The 23,189-nt window shown below is 43.6% G+C and overlaps 1 protein-coding gene across 1 annotated transcript in view; it reads right to left on the reverse strand.

The window, feature by feature from the left end:
* The window catches only part of LOC126454888 (transcription factor collier), a 628,901-nt gene that overhangs the window by 20,818 nt on the left and 584,894 nt on the right, over window positions 1-23,189 (reverse strand). The window contains exons 10-12 of the mRNA XM_050091135.1: window positions 20,884-21,010; window positions 13,516-13,604; window positions 9,186-9,378 (exon numbers count right to left, since the gene is read on the reverse strand). Coding sequence (XP_049947092.1) covers window positions 9,186-9,378; window positions 13,516-13,604; window positions 20,884-21,010 — 409 coding nt within the window. The remainder of the gene's footprint in view (window positions 1-9,185; window positions 9,379-13,515; window positions 13,605-20,883; window positions 21,011-23,189) is intronic.

Raw genomic sequence — 23,189 nt, forward strand, 5'->3', positions numbered from 1 at the left:
CAGTGCGATACCAAACTAACTCTCGCCCTCCATACGGGCAGAAAACCAGGAGTTACAGTCTGGGGTGCCGCTTCTTTTCATAGCAGGACCCTTTTAGTTGTCGTCCGTGGCACCCTTGCAGCACAGCATTACGTCGACGATATCCTACGTCCCGTTTTGTTGCCCTTCGTGGCAAGCAAGCCACCCTGCGCCTACATTTCAGCAAGACAATGCCTGGCTGCACATGGCGAGAGATTGTGCTTCTTGTTTTCTTGCTTTCCATACCCAATCTTGGAGAGCAAGGTTGCCGGATCTCTCCCCAGCTGGTAACGTTTGGAGCATCATGGGCAGGGCATCCAACCAACTCGGGATTTTGACGATCTAACGCGCCAATGGGACAGAATCTGCACGATGGCCCTCAGCAGGACCAACGCGTTATTGACTTGCTCAGTTTCTGAAGCTCTTTCTCTTGAATAGATCATCCCGTTTGTTCTGAAATTGTAGTCATTTGAACGGCTGCGCTTATACATCATATCTACCGATTTTCGTGCTATTCGGATAATTCCTTCGTGGTGCGTCGACTGTTTTGTCTTAAAGCGTATTCTGGAAGTAAAATAGTTTTCTTTCTGAGCCTCCGAGTGGGGACTGCTCAGGAGACTGGCATCATTAGGAACAGAAACTGGCATCATATGGGTCAGAGCATGCAATGTTAAGACGTTAAATCGAGCAGGTAGATTAGAAAATTTAAAACGGAAAATGAATAGTGGAAATTAGTGGCAGGGTTAACAGGATTTCTGGTCTGGTGAGTGCAGGGGTTTTTTTTTTTGGTCATCAGTCTACTGACTGGTTTGATGCGGCCCGCCACGAATTCCTTTCCTGTGCTAGCACTTGCAACCTACCTCCTCAATTATTTGCTTGACGTATTCCAATCTCTGTCTTCCTCTACAGTTTTTGCCTCCTACAGCTCCCTCTAGTACCATGGAAGTCATTCCCTCATGTCTTAGCAGATGTCCTATCATCCTGTCCCTTCTCCTTACCAGTGCTTTCCACATATTCCTTTCCTCTCCGATTCTGCGTAGAACCTCCTCATTTCTTACCTTATCAGTCCACCTAATTTTCAACATTCGTCTATAGCACCACATCTCAAATGCTTCGATTCTCTTCTGTTCCGGTTTTCCCACAGTCCATGTTTCACTACCATACAATGCTGTACTCCAGACGTACATCCTCAGAAATTTCTTCCTCAAATTAAGGCCGGTATTTGATATTAGTAGACTTCTCTTGGCCAGAAATGCCTTTTTTGCCATAGCGAGTCTGCTTTTGATGTCCTCCTTGCTCCGTCCGTCATTGGTTATTTCACTGTCTAGGTAGCAGAATTCCTTAACTTCATTGACTTCGTGACCATCAATCCTGATGTTAAGTTTCTCGCTGTTCTCATTTCTACTACTTCTCATTACCTTCGTCTTTCTCCGATTTACTCTCAAACCATACTGTGTACTCATTAGACTGATAATTCCTTTCAGCAGATCATTTAATTCTCCTTCGCTTTCACTCAGGATAGCAATGTCATCAGCAAATCGTATCATTGATATCCTTTCACCCTATATTTTAATTCCACCCCTGAACCCTTCTTTTATTTCCATCATTGCTTCCTCGATGTACAGATTGAAGAGTAGGGGCGAAAGGCTACAGCCTTGTCTTACACCCTTCTTAATACGAGCACTTCGTTCTTGATCGTCCACTCTTATTATTCCCTCTTGGTTGTTGTACATATTGTATATGATCCGTCTCTCCCTATAGCTTACCCCTAATTTTTTCAGAATCTCGAACAGCTTGCACCATTTTATATTGTCGAACGCTTTTTCCAGGTCGACAAATCCTATGAAAGTGTCTTGATTTTTCTTTAGCCTTGCTTCCATTATTAGCCGTAACGTCAGAATTGCCTCTCTCGTCCCTTTACTTTTCCTAAAGCCAAACTGATCGTCACCTAGCGCATTCTCAATTTTCTTTTCCATTCTTATGTATATTATTCTTGTAAGCAGCTTCGATGCATGAGCTGTTAAGCTGATTGTGCGATAATTCTCGCACTTGTCAGCTCTTGCCGTCTTCGGGATTGTGCGGATGATGCTTTTCCGAAAGTCAGATGGTATATCGCCAGGCTCATATATTCTACACACCAATGTGAATAGTCGTTTTGTTGCCACTTCCCCTAATGATTTGAGAAATTCTGATGGAATGTTATCTATCCCTTCTGCCTTATTTGACTGTAAGTCCTCCAAAGCTCTTTTAAATTTCGATTCTAATACTGGATCCCCTATCTCTTCTAAATCGACTCCTGTTTCTTCTTCTATCACATCAGACAAATCTTCACCCTCATAGAGGCTTTCAATGTATTCTTTCCACCTATTTGCTCTCTCCTCTGCATTTAGCAGTGGAATTCCCGTTGCACTCTTAATGTGACCACCGTTGCTTTTAATGTCACCAAAGGTTGTCTTGACTTCCCTGTATGCTGAGTCTGTCCTTCCGACAATCATATCTTTTTCGATGTCTTCACATTTTTCCTGCAGCCATTTCGTCTTAGCTTCCTTGCACTTCCTATTTATTTCATTCCTCAGCGACTTGTATTTCTGTATTCCTAATTTTGCCGAAATGTGTTTGTACTTCCTCCTTTCATCAATCAACTGAAGTATTTCTTCTGTTACCCATGGTTTCTTCGCAGCTACCTTCTTTGTACCTATGTTTTCCTTCCGAACTTCTGCGATGGCCCTTTTTAGAGCTGTCCGTTTCTCTTCAACTGTACTGCGTACTGCGCTATTCCTTATTGCTGCCGGCCGCGGTGGTCTAGCGGTTAAGGTGCTCAGTCCGGAACCGCGCGACTGCTACGGTCGCAGGTTCGAATCCTGCCTCGGGCACGGATGTGTGTGATGTCCTTAGGTTAGTTCGGTTTAAGTAGCTCTAAGTTCTAGGGGAGTGGTGACCACCAATGTTAAGTCCCATAGTGCTCAGAGCCATTTCCTTATTGTTGTATCTATAGCGTTAGAGAACTTCAAACGTATCTCGTCATTCCTTAGTACTTCCGTATCCCACTTCGTTGCGTATTGATTCTTCCTGACTAATGTCTTGAACTTCAGCCTACTCTTCATCACTACTATATTGCCGCGCGGGATTACCCGAACGGTTTAAGGCGCTGCAGTCATGGACTGTGCGGCTGGTCCCGGCGGAGGTTCGAGTCCTCCCTCGGGCATGGGTTTGTGTGTTTGTCCTTAGTATGATTTAGGTTAAGTAGTGTGTAAGCTTAGGGACTGATGACCTTAGCAGTTAAGTCCCTTAAGATTTCACACACACACACTACTATATTGTGATCTGAGTCTATATCTGCTCCTGGGTACGCCTTACAATCCAGTATCTGATTTCGGAATCTCTGTCTGACCATGATGTAATCTAACTGAAATCTTCTCGTATCTCCCGGCCTTTTCCAAGTATACCTCCTCCTCTTGTGATTCTTGAACAAGGTATTCGCTATTACTAGTTGAAACTTGTTACAGAACTCAATTAGTCTTTCTCCTCTTTCATTCCTTGTCCCAAGCCCATATTCTCCTGTAACCTTTTCTTCTACTCCTTCCCCTATGCGCCGGCCGGGGTGGCCGTGCGGTTCTAGGCGCTACAGTCTGGAGCCGAGCGGCCGCTACGGTCGCAGGTTCGAATCCTGCCTCGGGCATGGATGTGTGTGATGCCCTTAGGTTAATTAGGTTTAATTAGTTCTAAGTTCTAGGCGACTGATGACCTCAGAAGTTAAGTCGCATAGTGCTCAGAGCCATTTGCACCATTTGAGCCTTCCCTTACAACTGCATTCCAGTCGCCCATGACATACTGCATTACCCTTTCAATATCCTCATACACTTTCTCTATCTGTTCATCTTCAGCTTGCGTCGTCGGCATGTATACCTGAACTATCGTTGTCGGTGTTGGTCTGCTGTCTATTCTGATTAGAACAACCCGGTCACTGAACTGTTCACAGTAACACACCCTCTGCCCTATCTTCCTATTCATAACGAATCCTACACCTGTTATACCATTTTCTGCTGCTGTTGATATTACCCGATCCTCATCTGACCAGAAATCCTTGTCTTCCTTCCACTTCACTTCACTGACCCCTACTATATCTAGATTGAGCCTTTGCATTTCCCTTTTCATATTTTCTAGTTTCCCTACCACGTTCAAGCTTCTGACATTCCACGCCCCGACTCGTAGAACGTTATCCTTTCGTAGATTATTCAGTCTTTGTCTCATGATAACCTCCCCCTTGGCAGTCCCCTCCCGGAGATCCGAATGGGGGACTATTCCAGAATCTTTTGCCAATGGAGAGATCATCATGACACTTCTTCAATTACAGGCCACATGTCCTGTGGATACACGTTACGTGTCTTTAATGCAGTGGTTTCCATTGCCTTCTGCATCCTCATGTCGTTGATCATTGCTGATTCTTCCGCCTTTAGGGGCAATTTCCCACCCCTAGGACAAGAGAGTGCCCTGAACCTCTATCTGCTTCTCCGCCCTCTTTGACAAGGTCATTGGCAGAATGAGGCTGACTTCTTATGCCGGAAGTCTTCGGCCGCCAATGCTGATTATTTATCAGAATTAAGACAGTGGCGGGGATCGAACCCGGGACCGAAGACGTTTTGATTATGAATCAAAGACGCTACCCCTAGACCACGGGTACTGCAGGGTTACAATTACATAATGAAGTAGGTGTAACGCAGAAGTAGGTCTAATGACGGAAAAGAAAATACGAGTACGAATTCGGGTAAGCTGCTATGAACAACATAGTGAACCATTATAGCAGCCACGATAGACACGAAAGCAACGCCCACCATAGTAGTATAAGTCTATATGCCACCTAGTTCCTCAGATGAAGAGACTGAAAGAATGTCTGATAAGATAAAAGAAATTATTCAGATAGTTAAAGGAAACGTAAATTTAATTGTGATGTGGGACTGGAAATCGGTAGTAGGAAAGCAAGAGAAGGAAAGATAGTAGTATGATATAGACTGAGGAAAAGGAATGAAAGAGGAAGCAGTCTGCTAGAATTTTGCACAGAGTAGAATTTTACAGTGTATACGAGAATTTAATCATCGTTTAAGAATCATGAAAAAGGTTGCAAGAGACCTGGAGACACCGGAAGGTTTCACGCTGATTATATAACTGTAAGACAGAGATTTTGGAAACAGATTTTAAACTGTAAGATTTTTTCAGGAACAGATGTGAACTCTGACCTTAATTAAACCTGAAGATATTGCAAAGAGGTAGAAAATTAGGGAGATGAGGCCTGGGTTAGTAAAAAGGACCGGAAGCTGTTGTGAGTTCCAGAGGAAGCATTAGGCAATGATTTACTGAAACAGGGGAAAGGAATACAATAGAATAGGAACGGATTTAAGAGATGAAGTATCGAAGCCAGCAACGGACCAAACATATAAGAAAGACAATGACTATGAGAAATCTTTGGATATCATAGGAGATATTGAATTTAAAATATGAAAGAAGAAAATATAATAATGTGGTAAATAAAAGCGAGATTGACAGAAAGTGAAAAATGGGTAAGCAGAAATGGCGAGAGAACAAACGCAAGGCAATACAAGCATATATCACTAGGGGAAAGATAGATACCGTCTATAGGGAAATTAAAGAGGCCTTTGGAGAAAAGGGAAATAGCTGTACGAATGTGAAGAGCCCAGATGGCGAGCCAGTACTAAGCAAAGAAGGCAACGTTCGAAAACAGAAGGAGTATATAGAAGGGCGCTCAGAGGAAATGAATTTGAAGGCAATATTATAGAAAGGGAAGAGGACACAGATGAAGATGAGATGGCAGTTATGAGATTGCGAGAAAAATTTGACAGAGCATTGAAAGATCTAAGTCGAAACAAGGCCATTGGAGTCGACCAGAAAACCTTTTCTAGCAGGTGAATGTGCTTAGGTGCGACTGTATGAATGCTAAAGATTGCGACTGCGTCAGAATTAGACATCAAGTAACTGGTTAAAAATGTCACACGTTGTCGCTAGTGATAAATTTGTAAATATGGAATATGATTACGCCTTTTGCAATGTCAGTGCTTTTCACATTGTTGAAGAATGTCGTCGGCACTATTTAATAGATCTGCTTATCTGTATAATATCGACGCACTATCCAGTTGCATTTCCATGTGGGTGGGGATTTAACAAACGCCTAGGAACAGCAGAACTTTGTTAACATCGTTAGATATAGGCATTCAATTAACATGTGGCGACTTTTAATTCCCACAAAAAACCTGAATCCACTTCACCTACAGCGCCGCGTATGCTACATCTTTACTCTGGAGTCAATGCTGCACGCCTTGAATTTTGCCACTTGTTAAATACCAATCGTAATACTAGGCCATTATTAGTATATGATGTCGAAGCCGTACTATATGTAATGAATGCGCCTGCTCAGCTCGGTGGTAACGTGCTCGCCTCTCTTGCAGGCGGGCCCGGGTTCGATTCCCGGCCGGGTTGGAGATTTTCTCGACTTGGGGACTGGGTGTTGGGTTGTCCTTATCATCATTTCATCCTCATTACCGGCGCGCAAGTCGCCCAATGTGGCGACGGCTGAAATAAGACTTCCACTTGGCGGCCGAACTTCCCCGCAGGGGGCCTCCCGGCCATCGATGCCACACGCTCATTTATATTTATACGAAATGAAATCAATAACGCGTCATAAACATCGCCGTCATATGATAGCCCACAAGGTGCAGTGGAAATAAATTTACAAGCTCGTTATTCTAGCAGTCTGAAGTATGGTGTCACAGATTAAAGGTTTCTAGGCCATGGTACGGATGAGCGGATGATAGGAAATACGCACTTGTTGTTTCCTTAGATAGTACCTTACTTGAGTAACTAGAGGACGTTCCGTTGACCGCACGGGTTGCAATAGACGTCCACAGTGATGGTGGTCCTCCACTTTCTATGAAACTCTCACATGTGATCGGAGTAATCGGGAAACAGACAATTTATCTGGGCACGAGAATTTCGTTCCAACACAAATATAATTTCGTTTATGTTGTTGAAAGACGTCAGAAATGTACAGAAGAGAGACTGGTATGTTATATGAACAGTTGGGTGGGACCATGGAGACTGCTGCTTCCATAAAGGAACGCAGACATGCACTATGGCGAGAGATGCAACAGCTTCTTGTGAGAATACGACAGTGCACTGACGTTGGTGGTAGACGTTTTGAAAATTGGTTCTCAAGTGTGTCATCATGGAATGCTGGACATGCATTGCAATTGAAATACTTTAAGTAGTTGTTGCCCCACACTATGCAAATATTTGCCACAATTAAAGGCACAGCCTCCTTGGTGAAGGCTTGTAGAAACGATACATCGCCACTGAGTATGTGGGTCAGTACTTTCTGCCAGCCAAGTCAAAGACCGTTGTTTTTTTACCATGAGATGAAACATGACCCCGTATTTTACTTAAAGGAGAACTCTAGTCTCCACTTATAACATTATCTGTTTGTCTAATTTCAATTTATTCCTTCAAGATATATTCCTGATACCTACCCCACCATCTGTGTCTAATCATCATAAATGTTTCTCGAGATAAAATCGCGTTCTCCCATCGAATATTAGTCGTCAGGAATGAATGAAGAATTGTTAGAAAGGGTTTTTGATCAGCTTCTGATATTGCACACGGATTTTGCGATAAAGCTTACTATTCGTGGAAAATTTTAAGGTAAAAGAAACTTTTAACTACTGTAGACAAAAGGCATCAAGGATGCCCAACTTCATACCATATTTTACTAAGTTGACTTATTAATTACGAATAAGGAACTCCCTTTTCGTGTTATTACAAATACCATTTTATTTGTTTAAAGTACTCATTAACTGGATAATTTGCTTACAGCATTGTCATATATAGATAATAAGTGCGACCGCTACACTAGTCCATTACTCGTTGGCTGTCCTACAAGTTGACTTTTCTAAACGAATATACTTTCCGAAAGGACAAAAATATTTGTCATTGTCACCTTGAATTGTAATTTACCAATTGCTACTACGGCCTAACGTGCATACTATAACTGAAAATGTTCGTCGAGTTAAAGTTATGCGTTACGCGGCTCTACTGACATTCCCTTATCTCTACCCCTCGCACAAGCCGTGGCAAACATTTCCAAGGCAAAATACATTTCTGGACATATGGAAATTTATATAAAAGGATGTATCATAAATTCATGATTATTATTTCACTTTCTTTGGTTTATTTTTACAGATTTTTCGCACGGGCGCTCTTGTTATGAATCATTCCGTGTGCCTCGGTTAGACAGTGCTTCACCGTCACAGATTTCTCAGGATGCAGCAATCCCGTATGACGATAGCATTCAGCGCATTTGTCATCAATGGTACGAATTGTCTGGGCAGTATAGCTACGTTTTCCTCGATGGCTAAGGTTTTCGGAACACCAGGCTCCCTCAGCAATTGACGGACGCCGGCCGGTGTGGCCGTGCGGTCCTAGGCGCTTCAGTCTGGAACCGCGTGACCGCTACGGTCGCAGGTTCGAATCCTGCCTCGGGCATGAATGTGTGTGATGTCCTTAGTTAGGTTTAAGTAGTTCTAAGTTCTGGGGGACTGATGACCACAGATGATAAGTCCCATAGTGCTCGGAGCCATTTGAACCATTGACGGATCACTGAAAAATCGTGCAAGGCGACTGTACTATCAGACTTCAGACCCGGCTAGAATATTATCTGTTAATACATAGGAGAAGTTTACGTAGTCACATTGCGTCCTCTTGATGCATTTTTAGGTGCATCAGATTAGATCAACAGTTATTTGAATTTATTTGCCCCAGAGGGAAGGAAGAATAAGGTTCAATATCTCATTAATGGCGATATCATTAGAAGAAAGGGCAGTGTCTGGCGAAGGAAATTGCGCATTTTTCAGAAGAAGGTTTTCGCCTTAAACTGCTTAAGGAATCCTAAATCTGGATGGCTGGAGATTTGAAAGGGCGTCGTTGCTACTGCGGGTCCAGTCCCTTACCGCCGCGCTACCTCACTCGACCCTATTTCCTCCAGGTGAACACGTCTGTCTGTGTGTTGATATTTGTTTGTAGGACATGCCAGTACAATTCCTTAATGTTAGCAACAGCTATGAGAAGTATGTAGTGTGGTGAGGTGAACGTACGTGCGTACGCACCTTCCGTCCACTGGGCGGCGGAGGGCGCGTCCTGGACGCTGACGGCGAGCTGGCCGGTGTAGGTGTTGAAGCCGGAGGGCATGCCGTTGGCGGCGGCGGGCGGCGACCGCGGCGCAGACAGCCCCAGCTGGTTGTTGCGCGGCATGCTGTACAGCGCCTCCGCCAGGTCGGCCGCGCGCTTCAGGATTATCTCCTGCGGGCACACCGCACACCCTCACCATCCTCTCTCCACTCCGCGAACTGAGTGCCCAGTGCGCAGGAGGCACTACAAGTCAAAGCGCACAGCGTCTCTGACTATATGTGTATCTTACACGAAGTACAGTAGTGGTGATGGGATGTAATCAACTTCATCATAACTACAGATATTCATTATGATTGAAAACAGACACGACACTGCTTTTCGGCTGTTATGCCATCATCTGGTACAAAGATAAATATAGGGTGAATTTTGTTGCATAAAAGATTTTAAACTAGCACATTTACACAGTTTCCCCATTTCAAGATATGAAAATGTTAACCATAGATTTAGAAATATTTTTATTTCAGTATAAATGCGTGCAAAGTTAATTAAATAAGATATGTAACACATTAACCAATCAACTATATACAAATTACAACAACTGTTCATAGTAGAAAATAAATTTAACCCTAAACTTTGGTGACATGTTCCAGGGGTGTGACTGAACAAAATAAACTTGTCTTTAATAGGTCGTAAATTACTAACAGATACAGTGTATTAGTGAGATAAAGAAGGTAAGTGAAGAGCTAGGATTACAAAAGTAATTTTTTTAACACAACAAAAGAATTGTAGTAACTGAAATAAAGGAAAAATGGGACATGTGACTAAGAGGGGTAATTTACAGCATGATCTTGATGGGATTATGAGTAGTAGTATCTGCAGTTGGAAGTGGCGAGTGAGGGAAATGTGGCTGGTTACTCAGTAGCTAGGTTGGGCAGATGGGCGTATGTTTATTAATTTCCATTATTTCAACGAAGTTCATTCTCCTTCCTTTATGTATGTGATGTAATATTTCACGCTGCGCCTTGTACCAGGTGGTCTGCAAAGGCAGAGTCTCCTTCTCTGTTTTCAACTTCTCTTTCACGTGGGTGCATATTGCCCTTCCAGACTGGCCTATACAGAATGTGCCACAATTACAAGTAATTATATATATATATATGTATATATATATATATATATATATATATATATATGTATATATATATCCCTCTTTTTTTCTAGCTCGAGTGTTGTCTTCATCATTGGGCAAAAGGTGTCCAACAGTGTTGTGCATATAAAATGATGTTTTTAAGTTTCCGTATTGAAGTTTTCTAGCTACATCCAGTGACATTTTTCCTAAATATGGAACTATGCAACATTTATTGCGTTCTTGAGGTGGTGAGTCCAGAACAGGGTAAAGAAGAGATCACACCTGTTGTTTCTGCTTTTCCTGCATAATGGCGGCCACCAACGTAGGAGGGTGGCCATCGTTTGATGGTACTTGTTCCTTTCCATTTAATTTCATTAGCAAGTTGTCTTCACTCATGGGGATGGATATTAGGTGATATGTCACTGAATGAAAGGCAGCATGTTTACAGGTCACTGAGTGTCGAGATTTGCCAGGCGGTACAATATGTGTGGTGGTAGGCTTCATACAAATCTTGAAAGGATGAATATAATCGCTGATGTCTGTGGTTAGATCTGTATCGTTTATGCAGTTGCCCCCAAGCTCCATCGTGAATTTTATGCTGTTATGTTTAGAATTTAACTTATGCAGTTGCCCCCAAACTCCATCGTGAATTTTATGCTGTTATGTTTAGAATTTAACTGCTCGAGGAATTTTTGAAGTTTTCTGGTAGTACTTGTCCATAAGCACATCATCAACACACCTAAAGCAGTATCCAATCTTGGAAGAGCGAATTATTTGCCAAAAACTTTTTTTCAAAATTTTCCACGAAGATTTCAGCAAGAAGTGGACTGAGAGTGGATTAACAGATAGACCATCCAGCTGTTTGGATATCCTGCCATTGAAATGGAAATAATTTTATGTCAGACAGGTCTGTGTAGCTAACCTTATGCAATCTGTGACAACTGGGTAAATTCCTGATTTATCTGGTAAGTGTGTGAGAATGTTTACGCACTCCTGAACAGGTGTATTAGTGAATAAGCTGTTGACTTCAAAAGAAACAAGTCTGATACTAGGAGGGATTTGAATGTCTTTTAACTTGTTTACCAAGCCAAATAAATTAAAAATATAATGAATAGGATTAAACTTGGTTTTGATCTCGATCAGGTCATTTAACTCTCTGGCTAATCTGTAACGTGATGAGAATAAAGACAGCATACGACGGACTGGGATGCTATCTTTGTGGAGTTTAGGGAAACCGTGTCTGGCAGGTATGGGATTCATACTGATGAGCTATTCAGTTTACTACACGTGCCTTAGAGAAAGGCCTCCAGCTCAGTCTCTCAGTCTCCTGTCTATATACCTGGTGACTGTAAAGCAAATCATTTACAGAGATTTTTGCAACAGACTATGTGTGGTCATGATCCTCATCATCACAATCGTCATCCAGCGCCACAGACCCAGAAGAGAAAGCACAGCTTTCATTAGTGATTGTGTCGAAAAATAAAAATTGAGCTAGAAGCATGGGAAATTCCATTTCGGAAGTCGAGATCCACAGTCTCGAGAGTGTACCGAGAATATCAAATTTAAGGCATTACCTCTCACCGCGGACAAGGCAGTGGCCGACGGCCTTCACTTAACGACCGAGAGCTGCAGCGTTTGTTTACAGTCGTCAGTGCTAGACAAGCAACACTGCGCGAAATAACAGCAGAAATTAATGTGGACATACGACGAAAGTATCCATTACGACAGTGAGGCGAAATCTGGCGACCTGGCATTAATGGGATATGGCAGCAGACGACCGATGCGAATGCCTTTGCTAACAGCTCGACATCGTCCGCAGCGCCTCTCCTACGCTCGTGCCTTATCAAAAGAAGACCCTGGTAAAAAGAAAAAAAAAGCAATGCATCTCCGTGTTATGGTTCGTTTTCACGGTATTGAATATATGACGCTCAGTAACGCATGCTGGCAGCGTCGAAAACCCAGCCATCGACGACGCTGACGTAGCGCCCTCCTTATCAGGCACGGCTGTTTATATTGATGATCCCACTAAACATAACCAAACAAACTGCCCACCGTGCAATCGATTACAGAAGCCACTTTAAACGATGTCGATAAGCGGGACAGATAATTGTTATCGCAACGCTGACATCGTATTTCGGAGGACGGATACAAAAGCCCCTGCCGCCGCTGAAATGTGACGAGTAAATCACGCATGCGCACAAAAGGTGGTCTCCCAATGAGTAGCGCTACCACCTGCTCGGCTAGCTAGCCGCAATTACAGCAGTAGCCCAGCAAGAGTGACGCCGCAAAATACACACGCGTCAGCGCGTCTTCGGTTGCGGGTTTGATTTTTAATTAAGCTCTTCTGCCGGCGCTTTTCTCATTTGTGCCACGATTGTTGAAGTTGTGGTATGAACACGTAGGAGGAATCTGTATTGGTGGAATGTGACTCTTGGTATCAAATCCTGAGAATATTCTTCTGCAACTGTTCAGTATTCCAATGAGAAGCTGAAAAATACGAACCAAAATATAATATCCAAATGGTCCATTAAGTATACTCGTTTATAGAAACGAGTACCGTATATTCTTAGATTGAAACAAGCAGCCTTAATTAGGGCGTAATAATTGCTAATAGATGATAACGATCGTACAGGTGGGACAGCTTTAGCTACAGGGGGCGTCTGTAAACGTCTGAGAGGAACACAGCTTCCAATAAAACTAAACTCTGCTCGAACAGACCTCGGAAGGTCAACGTACCGACCGACTGCCGCGTCACCCTCAGCCGATATGCGTCGCTGGATGCGGATTTGGAGGGGCATGTTGTCAGCTTTCGTGGTCGTAGCTGTTGCTTCTCAATCGAGTAGCTCCTCAATTGCCCTCAGAAGGGCTGAGTGCACCCCTCTTGCCAATAACTATCGACGGATCCGAACTGTTATGCAGCCAAGTGCTATCCAAGCCCGATATCACTTAACTTCGGTGATACGACGGGGACTGGTGTTACCACTGTAGCAAGGCCGTTGGCATAGCTTCTAGCAGTTTGACTTAAAATAAGAGAGGGTTCCAACATAATGGGACGATGCGAAGGTGCCTACAATACTCAGCTGCAGCTACAAAAAGCCAGAGATGGGGATCGAAGCATATCGTTTCTCAATTCACATTTCTGCGTCTACTGTCGGTGCAAAACAGGAACTATATGGACCAACCTTTGGCAGCTTCTCCGGGTCTCCTGGGTGCCTGGGGATGAGTTTCTGAAGGCGTTGGAAGCCATAGTCGATGGTTGGCTCGTTTAGCGCTGCAACAGTAAACATCACAAGTCAATACCTTACGCATACTCTCGAAACTTACGTAAACATGTAACACAAACTTTTTGCTGTCGCGCCACAGAAAAGCGTACTAGACGTGAGAGTTACTTCTTGGTTTATTCCGGGACGTTACAGGAATAAATTTTTAGCTGAAGAAGACTCTCTACACACTTTTCGGCTGAAGTGTACAGAGAATGGAGATTTACATAAAAAGAGTCTGTGAAAAAGATCAACAACGTTTCTAAGTTTCAAAACAAAATTTTTATAAAATAAATAAAATAAAACAACGCAGGAGTCAGCCATTAAATAAATGTAGTATTTGATTTGTACTAAAAATATCGTTCCAGGTTCAGAATTACCCTTCTTCGTCAGGCAGTTTCCATTCGCGCAATAATGTGTAGTGGATATCGTTGGCCGCTCGTTGTATCTCTGTAGCTACTCACTGAAGAACGAGCTTTAGTTAAGTAAATCTTGACAAAGATTTACATGAAAATGTTTCCCTTTGCCAAAGAACGCCATATGTGCATACCTTACTGGGACGCAAAATATTTAATACAGTTTCTAGTTTTCAGGATGCCTTTACGTAACAACGACGTATAAACACTTCTCTAGAGAAAACATCTGAATGTTCGATGAATATTGGTTCACTGTAATTTGGACTATTAGTTATGTAGCAGTTGTTGCCTGTTAGGAATGCATCTTGGTGTATACAGCACAGGGTGCTTGCCACTTTACCATGTATTAGCTGTTTGTTGTTTCTTATTTTCACAGAGATGGTAAGAGTGAGTGAAGAAAAAGTGCTTTAGTTCTATGCTACATCTGTAGTTAACGAAGACTCAGATAGTGTGAAGGGGGCTCTGGGATTCGATATAGAACTAAGCTTTCTTGCTGCATGTAAATACGTCAAAATAGTGTGCTAAAATGAACTACACGCAGCTAAATCCAAGTCGTCTGCCTCGAAAGGCTTACAGACAAATTATAACGTTGTCCCATTATTGCTGTTAGACATCATTTGTAGCAGACAGTATCGCACATTACACCTCATTGGTGCCGCTTAATTATATGCGATATTAGCAGATTTACCTAGTTACTTGCTAACAACGCAGCCAGATTGCTTTACCGGTAGTTTAACAGATTGTAATTTTCATTGCAGACCACTAGGTCGTAATTAAGTGCAGACTAATACTCGTGGCGAACGTTAGCCTGAGGGACAAAGGAAATCCTGTTTACATGACATACAAAGTTGTTTTATTGAATCCATTTTGAAGGCAAACGCGGACAGTATTTGCTGAGTAAACGCAGAAGCCGCGGTTAGTTGCGCTCTGCGCCAACAGGTGGCAGCAACTGTCGGAGTGAAGCATTATTCTGTTGCTCGTACCTCGCGTTGCCACGAGGTGTCCATGTCTTGCTGCTTTGATTTGGTTTGTACGCTCGGGGATACCTTCCAGTACTACGATAGGAAAATTTCATTTTTTTACTTACGAGTTCTGGAAAAATTTTCAGGCTTCACATGGTGAAAATAAAAAACCGGCACTCAGACCATGAAATTTGACGATTTGCAAATAGGAAGCTTCCTGCTTCAACTGTCAATCACAAGGCAGAAATCACACAGCTAATACAACATATCAGACAGTATGACCTTATGTGTGAATCTAGAAGGTGTGGTGGGAGGAACGCCAGACCAAGAGGGAAGGAGCCCACCGGGGGAGAGTAGGAAATCAATAATGTTAAGTACGTATTTTCGCTTCCACTTCCTGGGCGTCTCATTATTATTGGTCATCTTTATATGAACACTTGCAGTGAGGATATGTCTCAGTGCCTTCTTTGCCTTTGTACTCATCACTTTATTCCCTATACCTGAAAGCATATCTCACATCAAACTATCTTACGTTACTAAAGGAAGTGTTTATTTCATATCTTTCTATGTTCGCTGGAATACAACTTACTCCTCACGTGACAGCTGCACAATCTAAATATCTGCAGAGGCAAAATATTTTTAGCTTTTTTCCTTCAGAAATTCGACAGTTTACTTTCCAGAAGAGTGTAAGTCTATCTCTTCTAAGGTCTGAGACCTCACAGGCTGCATCTGACGAAAGGAAACAAGAATGACACACTGGTCCATATCTTCTTCCTCGTTTACTCATGTAGGACAGGACTTACCAACCTGTGGTCCGCGGACCCTTTAGGGGTCCGCCGGCTCTTTCTAGGGGGTCCGCGGCCACCTTTCACCAAATCGTGTAAAATAATGAGTAAAATTATTGAATAAAAATGTGAAAATCAAATTCATCACTATTGTTTTTTTCGTGTGAAAAACGTGTAGTTTTACGTCAGGTAGTATCCCCAAGCAGCCTTTGCGGTTCCTAAGTGAGAACGTGTACACAGTTTAGTGCCGGAGAATGCGGCTTCTCTGATCGACTGTTTCGTAACAATACGGCGGTCGTTTGTGCGCTGGCTCACGGCACTAGATGCGCTGAAACCTTTTACGGATGCGCGGAGCGAGCTTTGTCGACCAATCACAGCGCTCGCGGGCACGTATGCGGCCCCAGGCATCATTAAATGTTAAACTTGCATTGTCAGTGCACTAACTGTTTCATAAGTCGATTTTTGACCAGTTTATTACTTCTAACATGGATCGGTGGCTGAAGTCAGGATCATTGAAGAAGGCTGCCGTTTCTCCATCACCTTCACAACAAGAGAAGTTTCCAGTTGAAATGAATGAGGAGGGAGGACGACCAAAGGAAGACTTTACATACATTTGAACATTTTTCTTCGGATTTCACGAAAAACCACACACACACACACACACACACACACACACACACACACACACACACACACACACACACACACACACACGACTGTTATGAAATATGGATGCTCCTTACACAACAGTAGCCAAATAGTGGAAGTGAACAGACCATAAGCGGCAGCTTGTCAACAGCGAACAGTTTGGACGTGACGTTGATTGCTCTTGGAGGAAGAAAGCTCCATTGTGTGAAATTTCAATTACCAAGTAATTTTAATCAGGCTATAGTGTGTTGAACAAAGGGAGTAAATCCACTGGTGTCTGGATACAGTGGGAATTCAAATTGGATCGTTAATTTCAAGTTGTTTCCATTCATGTCTAAGTCTAAACCAAAAACTATTGATACTTCGGGGGGGGGGGGGGGGGTCATTGGGAACATGGCACCTGCAACAAGAAGCTTTCAGTTCCCATGGGTTTCGCTCTGAAATTTTAGTTACTGTGCTCTTGACTGACTAGGGGTCCGCCATGGATTTTCGACTGAAGAAGGGGTCCGCCAGCTGAAAAGGTTGGGAAGCCCTGATGTAGGATATTTACTTTCCCACTGACGACCAGTCCGAGTTGGACAGTTGTGACAATTGTGTGATTGGTATTGTGACAAAGCTCTTAAATTAAAAGTTTCTGTTTGATGTTTCTTTGCAGTTCACAATATTTTCACATCTTTGAAGGTGGTCACAATGATGTGAATAGGTATGACTACTCTTTGTCAGACGGCAATAGCGTGCCACATCGAACAACATTAAATTTCTGTATACTTAATCCTATGATTCTCGTAGCAGCATGCACGGAAAGACTCGATTCGGATTTCCTCCTTATCACGAGTGGTCACACTTAATCACTATTTTATTTCATTTTCCAAACATAAAATAAAAATTATCTCTTCTGCGTCAAATTAAAAATATGATGTTTCTTTTGGAATTTCGATTTTTTGTATCAGAATAGAATGAATCCGAGTAGTTTATTTGTTGCATCAGATTGAGTGGGGGGCTAAGTGTACGGAGGGGACTGACAGAACATAATATACACATAAAAAAAAGTTTTGCATCACCCTGATTCCCAGAACTCCTGAAGATTGATCTTGACTGTGGATAGTGTATCAGAGACACAATCTCTTCGACTGTTCATAAATGTCACTAAACCCGCCCAAAGATGTAAACAATCATTAATGAGCAACGCCTATTAGACGAAGGGGGTCCGACAGCAGATCAATTCCTGTCATTCCACCAGGAAGGAAGTACACGGCTCGTGTTGTCTGTAGTTCAACCATGCCTAGACGGTCAATACCGCGGTTCGATCGCGTCCGCATTGTTACTTTGTGCCAGGAAGGACTCACAACGAGAGAAGTGTCCAAGCGTCTCGGATTGAACCAAATCGATGTTGTTCGGTCATGCAGGAGATACAGAGAGACAGGAACTGTCGATGACGTGCCTCGCTCTGGCCGCCCAGCGGCTACTACTGCAGTGGATGAAAGCTACCTATGGATTATGGCGTGGATAAACCCTGACAGCAACGCCACCATGTTGAATAATGCTTTTCGTGCAGCCACAGGACGTCGTGTTACGACTCAAACTGTGCGCAATAGGCTGCATGATGTGCAACTTCACTCCCGACGTCCATGGCGAGGTCCATCTTTGCAACCACGACACCATGCAGCGCACTACAGATGGGCCCAACATCATGCCGAACGGACTGCTCAGGATAGGCATCACGTTCTCTTCACCGATGAGTGTCGCATATGCTTTCAACCAGACAATCGTCGGAGATGTGTCTGGAGGCAACCCGGTCAGGCTGAACGCCTTAGACACACTGTCCAGCGAGTGCACCAAGGTGGAGGTTCCCTGCTGTTTTGAGGTGGCGTTATGTGGGCCGACGTACGCTGCTGGTGGTCATGGAAGGCACCGTAACGGCTGTACGATACGTGAATGCCATCCTCCTACCGATAGTGCAACCATATCGGCGAGACATTAGTCTTCATGGATGGCAATTCGCACTTCCATCTTGCACATCTTGTGAATGACTTCCTTCAGGATAACGACATCTCTCGACTAGAGTGGCCAGCATGTTCTCCAGACATGATCCCTATCGAACATGGTTCAAATGGCTCTGAGCACTATGGGACTTAACATCTTAGGTCATCAGTCCTCTAGAACTTAGAACTACTTAAACCTAACTAACCTAAGGACATCACACGCATCCATGCCCGAGGCAGGATTCGAACCTGCGACAGTAGCTAGCAGTCCCGCGGTTCCGGACTGCAGCGCCTAGAACCGCACGGCCACACCGGCCGGCTATCGAACATGCCTGGGATAGATTGAAAAGAGCTGTTTATAGACGTGACACACCATCCACTCTAAGGGATCTATGCCGAATCGCCGTTGAGGAGAGGGACAATCTGGACCAACAGTGCCTTGATGAACTTGTGGATAGTATGCCACGACGAAAACAGGCATGCATCAATGCAAGAGGACGTGCTACTGGGTATCAGAGGTACTGGTGTGTGCAGCAATCTGGAACACCACCTCATATGTTCTCGCTGTATGATGGTGCAACATGCAATGTGTGGTTTTCATGAGCAACAGAAAGGTCTGAAATTATGTGTATGTTCATCTCTATTCCAATTTTCAGTACAGGTTCCGGAACTCTCGGAGCCGAGGTGATGCAAAACTTGTTTTGATGTGTGTATATAACTGTAATGGAAGCAAAGAAAAAAAAGAGCGTGACGTGTGTGTGTGTGTGAGTGAGTGTGGATGTAAGGAAGCCATGAAATAAAATCGAATGATGGAATCCATATCACTGGTAACCGGTGTTGCATTGTACGCTGGATTAGAAACAAAACAGCCAAGGGTCCTTCCTCAGTAAAGAAGAAAAATAAAACGGAGGCACATACCGCAGCACAGTGAGAAGGGTCATGAGGAAACTCTCCCACAGCTTAATTATCCAGGTATGACTTCTCGTACAGACTAAGTTATATACCAAATTCATCCGTGTATTGTTCTGTCATAGTCTTTTAATTCTAGCTTCTCCTGCCGATGATGATCCATCTGCGAGGTGGGTCAATAAGCGCACTCCATAAATAGTTGGAGAAAAATTATCTACAGTTTGTATCTTGCGATGTCGCCCTGCAAGTAGTTTCACAAGTCCTTAGGGCCGTCTTGAAACAGCCGCGAAGCCACGTCTCAGCACTTGTTTTTCTTAACGGGTAAAATGTCTCACCCGGTATCTTAGGCTCAACATGATTCGGTGCCACACGTAAAGAGTATGCTAACATTTGCTTCACCAAGTGCAACAATGCCGCTGATGCGCCGCCGCTAAGACGACGTTTATCGTTGTCTCGGACTTCGCAGCCCGTGCACAGTGGTGGATTCGCCACATGGATCGCGTGTAGCCTCGATATGTTCACCTGCTGGCCGTTAACCGTAGTAAATGATATCGCATTGACGGCGGCATCCGGCGTAACGTGGTGAATAGTCCGTCACACTTCCAACAGACGTTCCACGACGTTGTTTGGTCATCCACGCTGCATGACACGATACACCACCCGTGCTGTCGCCAGTCGTATCGCTGGTAGTGCGAGTCGGACGTAATTGAGGTCTATATGTTAAAGGCATAGATGTGGGAGAGTGACGGGGGAATGTTTTGTATCGTCACAGGCGGCGTGAGGGAGGCCAGCCTCACGTAAGGACGGTGTTGTCATAATTTGACTAACGTGCTTACAAATAGAGTGATCGTCCTGTCTTAATTATGGACAAGGCCAAGAACTCCCCGATCCGGTGGAAAGCATATCCGAACTCACAAATGACCCAGAAACCTGTAGAATACGCTGAGCTAACATCATCGGTACAAATAGTATCTGGGCGATGTGCGGGGCGCTTTACGCCTAATGTATGTTAACATACAGATTCTTTTGGAGGATGTCATTTACGCGAAATCTACCGTCGCCAACTGACTAGTGCGTATGGCGTAGTAGGGAATTCGATACGATTTCACTAGTCACTAAATTTTCTGGGTTGCTAGTAACTGGTCTTTCCGTGAGGAGTTACAAAATAATAGTTTGTATTTATTCGAAAACCTAGTTCGTTGAATGAATGATGATAGTGGCTACAGCTATTAGCGCAGCTAATTCGCTCAGCTAAAACGTACTTTTTATGTCATTCAAGTCTCGAACTGTTGGGGATCTTCCCATCAATTTTCACGATTTTTTTGTCAACACATTGATGAGCATCGTGAGAATGAGTGGCGGTCACATACATATCCGAGCAATTATACTCCGTCTGATTGTCCTGGGACTCAGCACTAACTGTTTCTCGACCAACTCCTGCGAATAATCTAGAGTGCCCATCATTATTTTCAAATGCTATATGTATTCGTTCAGAACAGTACTAACGAGGCTTATCGCCTTCATCCATATACCAATAAACCAAGAAACAGAAGCAACTAGTTTTTCGCGACCTGGCTGCGGTACTTACAGACGTAGACGAAGCGTCCCGGCGCGCCCTTGCAGAACTGCTTGGACTTGTAGGACAGCGTCACCTCGACGACGCCCGGTATGTGTCGCGGGGGCGTCTGCACGCGGATCGCGTGCGACGTTATCAGCTGCAACACGGAAACCCACAGAGCTCCACATCGTCTGTCTCCGCATTTTCCTGGACGCTTCAATAAAAGTCACATCTAAAGACTAGCTAAATTCAAGGATTTATTATAACACATAACTTTGCACAGCGTTTACTCTGAGCTCTGCAAGAACTACGATAATTTTAATGTAAAATGAAACTGTTTCAGATAAAGGTTGTTTGGTTCCAATAACCCTATCTGCTTGAGCTACGGAAAAATCAAGTGAACGATTAGGAGATCTGTATGGGACACAATATAGTGATATAGCTCTTTCGCAGATCTGACAAGAAAATACGTGGAAAAAAAGATAGAAAGTGCGGAATTTTCGTTGTTCCGGTCGTTTGAATAATGTGCCTCCTGGAGATTTACAATACTCTCCAAGGGAACTGGCGCGGCGGGGACAAGAGATACGTGATGTTTAAGTCACTCTCAACGGAGGAAACTCAGGGTAGCACGCAATTCAAATGACTGCGGCAACAGCAGAAAAATCCACATATTCAATGCATTATTACTCCGCACTTCTTTTTTCTCAGATCTACAAAAATGAGATATCTGATTTTATCTCTTAGGGATCTGCTGTTCCGTATCCAAAAACCATAGTCCCATACTTTTAAATGTTAATAAAAATAGTGAAAAAGTTAAACATTTACACCACAATGACTGACAAAAGGAAGGGAGCGAACGATTACTCATTGGTAGATTGCTTGATCTGAAAGACACGTTTAAAGAGTTTTTCATTTTCAGGGCAAGACTGCATCAAGTAAGTGCTGTGCAAGGGATAAAACAACGCACTGGCCTCAGTTTCCAACTAGCTCAGTAATCTCTCCCATAAAAGGAAACTTTGAAACGCAGTGTGGACTTCTACGGCGGTAGCGCATAGCAGATAAAGGACCGCTTGAAACTCCCGTGTGCATTGCAAAATGTCACTGAATGCCGAGAAACCTGCGCTATAGTGTAATAAACACTACCAAATACATTTTTAAACTTTTCAGCGTTAAATGCGGTCCAGTATTACGCACGCAGGAAGGGTAACTATGTGGACGTTTCGGCTATGAATAGAGGCCTGCACGTGTATGTGATATCTGCATCCACCCGCCTGGATAGTTCTGAGTGTTAAAGCGCCATTTCCGCCAGCGGATTAACGACCAGGGTCGGTGCGCCGACCAGCTTGGATTTGGTTTTCAGGCGGTTTCCCGCGTTCCAATAGTCGAATGCAGGGCTGCTGCCAAAGCCCCAGAACAGTTCCACGATTCGCTAACATTTAGAAAACTTTACCTCACTTTTACATGAATGGCACTGCACGCAGGCAGTTGAGATGGACATATTCCGTCCCGGGGGTAACGGGTTGGTCACCCTATAAACTAATCATGCCAAATCCGTTCTACCCAGCGCCGATGAGGGACAAAGGCACAAGAAAAAGAAGGCAAAAAAGCACAGATGGAATATATGCATCCACAAGTACCCGATCTGTATCTCTAAATCTTTGGTTGCATACAGCGGTATTCAAATTTCGTTAGCGTCTTCAACAACCTCAGAGCCCTGCTGGATTAAATCAGCTGAAGTAATTACACCTGGCTTTGAAATTTTACTGTAAATTAACAGCTGGATGTGTCTGGATATCAAATTGCACACATTTTGTGAGACCTGAGTTCCTCCCGGCATATACAATGTTCAAATAACTTACGGGAATGGGGCCGGGTGACGTCATCGACAACCGCCAATTTTTCGACAGCTGACCATCCTGTCATTTTCATTTTCAAGGCAAAACTGCAGCAAGTGAACGCTGTACAAGGGAAAAAGCGACGCATTGGCATAGCTCTTGTTCGTGAAAGGATCCACTAAACTCGTCGAATTGTTTTCAAGGAATATTATTTCGACATCATTTAATAATTTCTTCAAAAACGTTGGCCTGTTTCTTGGGATTGGCTGAACGGTACTTCTTGGTCGTGGTCTGACTGCCCGGCATTTGGCGAAGGTTGGACGTTTCCGCGGCTGCGAGACTAATTCTATATCTCGACGTTCTGTGATGAATCTCATGGAGATAGGTTTCCACTAGACAGCTTTTTCTGTACTAGGGAAATTCTTAAATTTTGCAAAACGCCAAAGCATTTGTCAGTAGTTGATTTTATGAATTTTTCGAGTATACCCAGGAGTAATATAA

This window comes from Schistocerca serialis, chromosome 1 (assembly GCF_023864345.2).
Source record: "Schistocerca serialis cubense isolate TAMUIC-IGC-003099 chromosome 1, iqSchSeri2.2, whole genome shotgun sequence".
NCBI lineage: Eukaryota > Metazoa > Arthropoda > Insecta > Orthoptera > Acrididae > Schistocerca > Schistocerca serialis.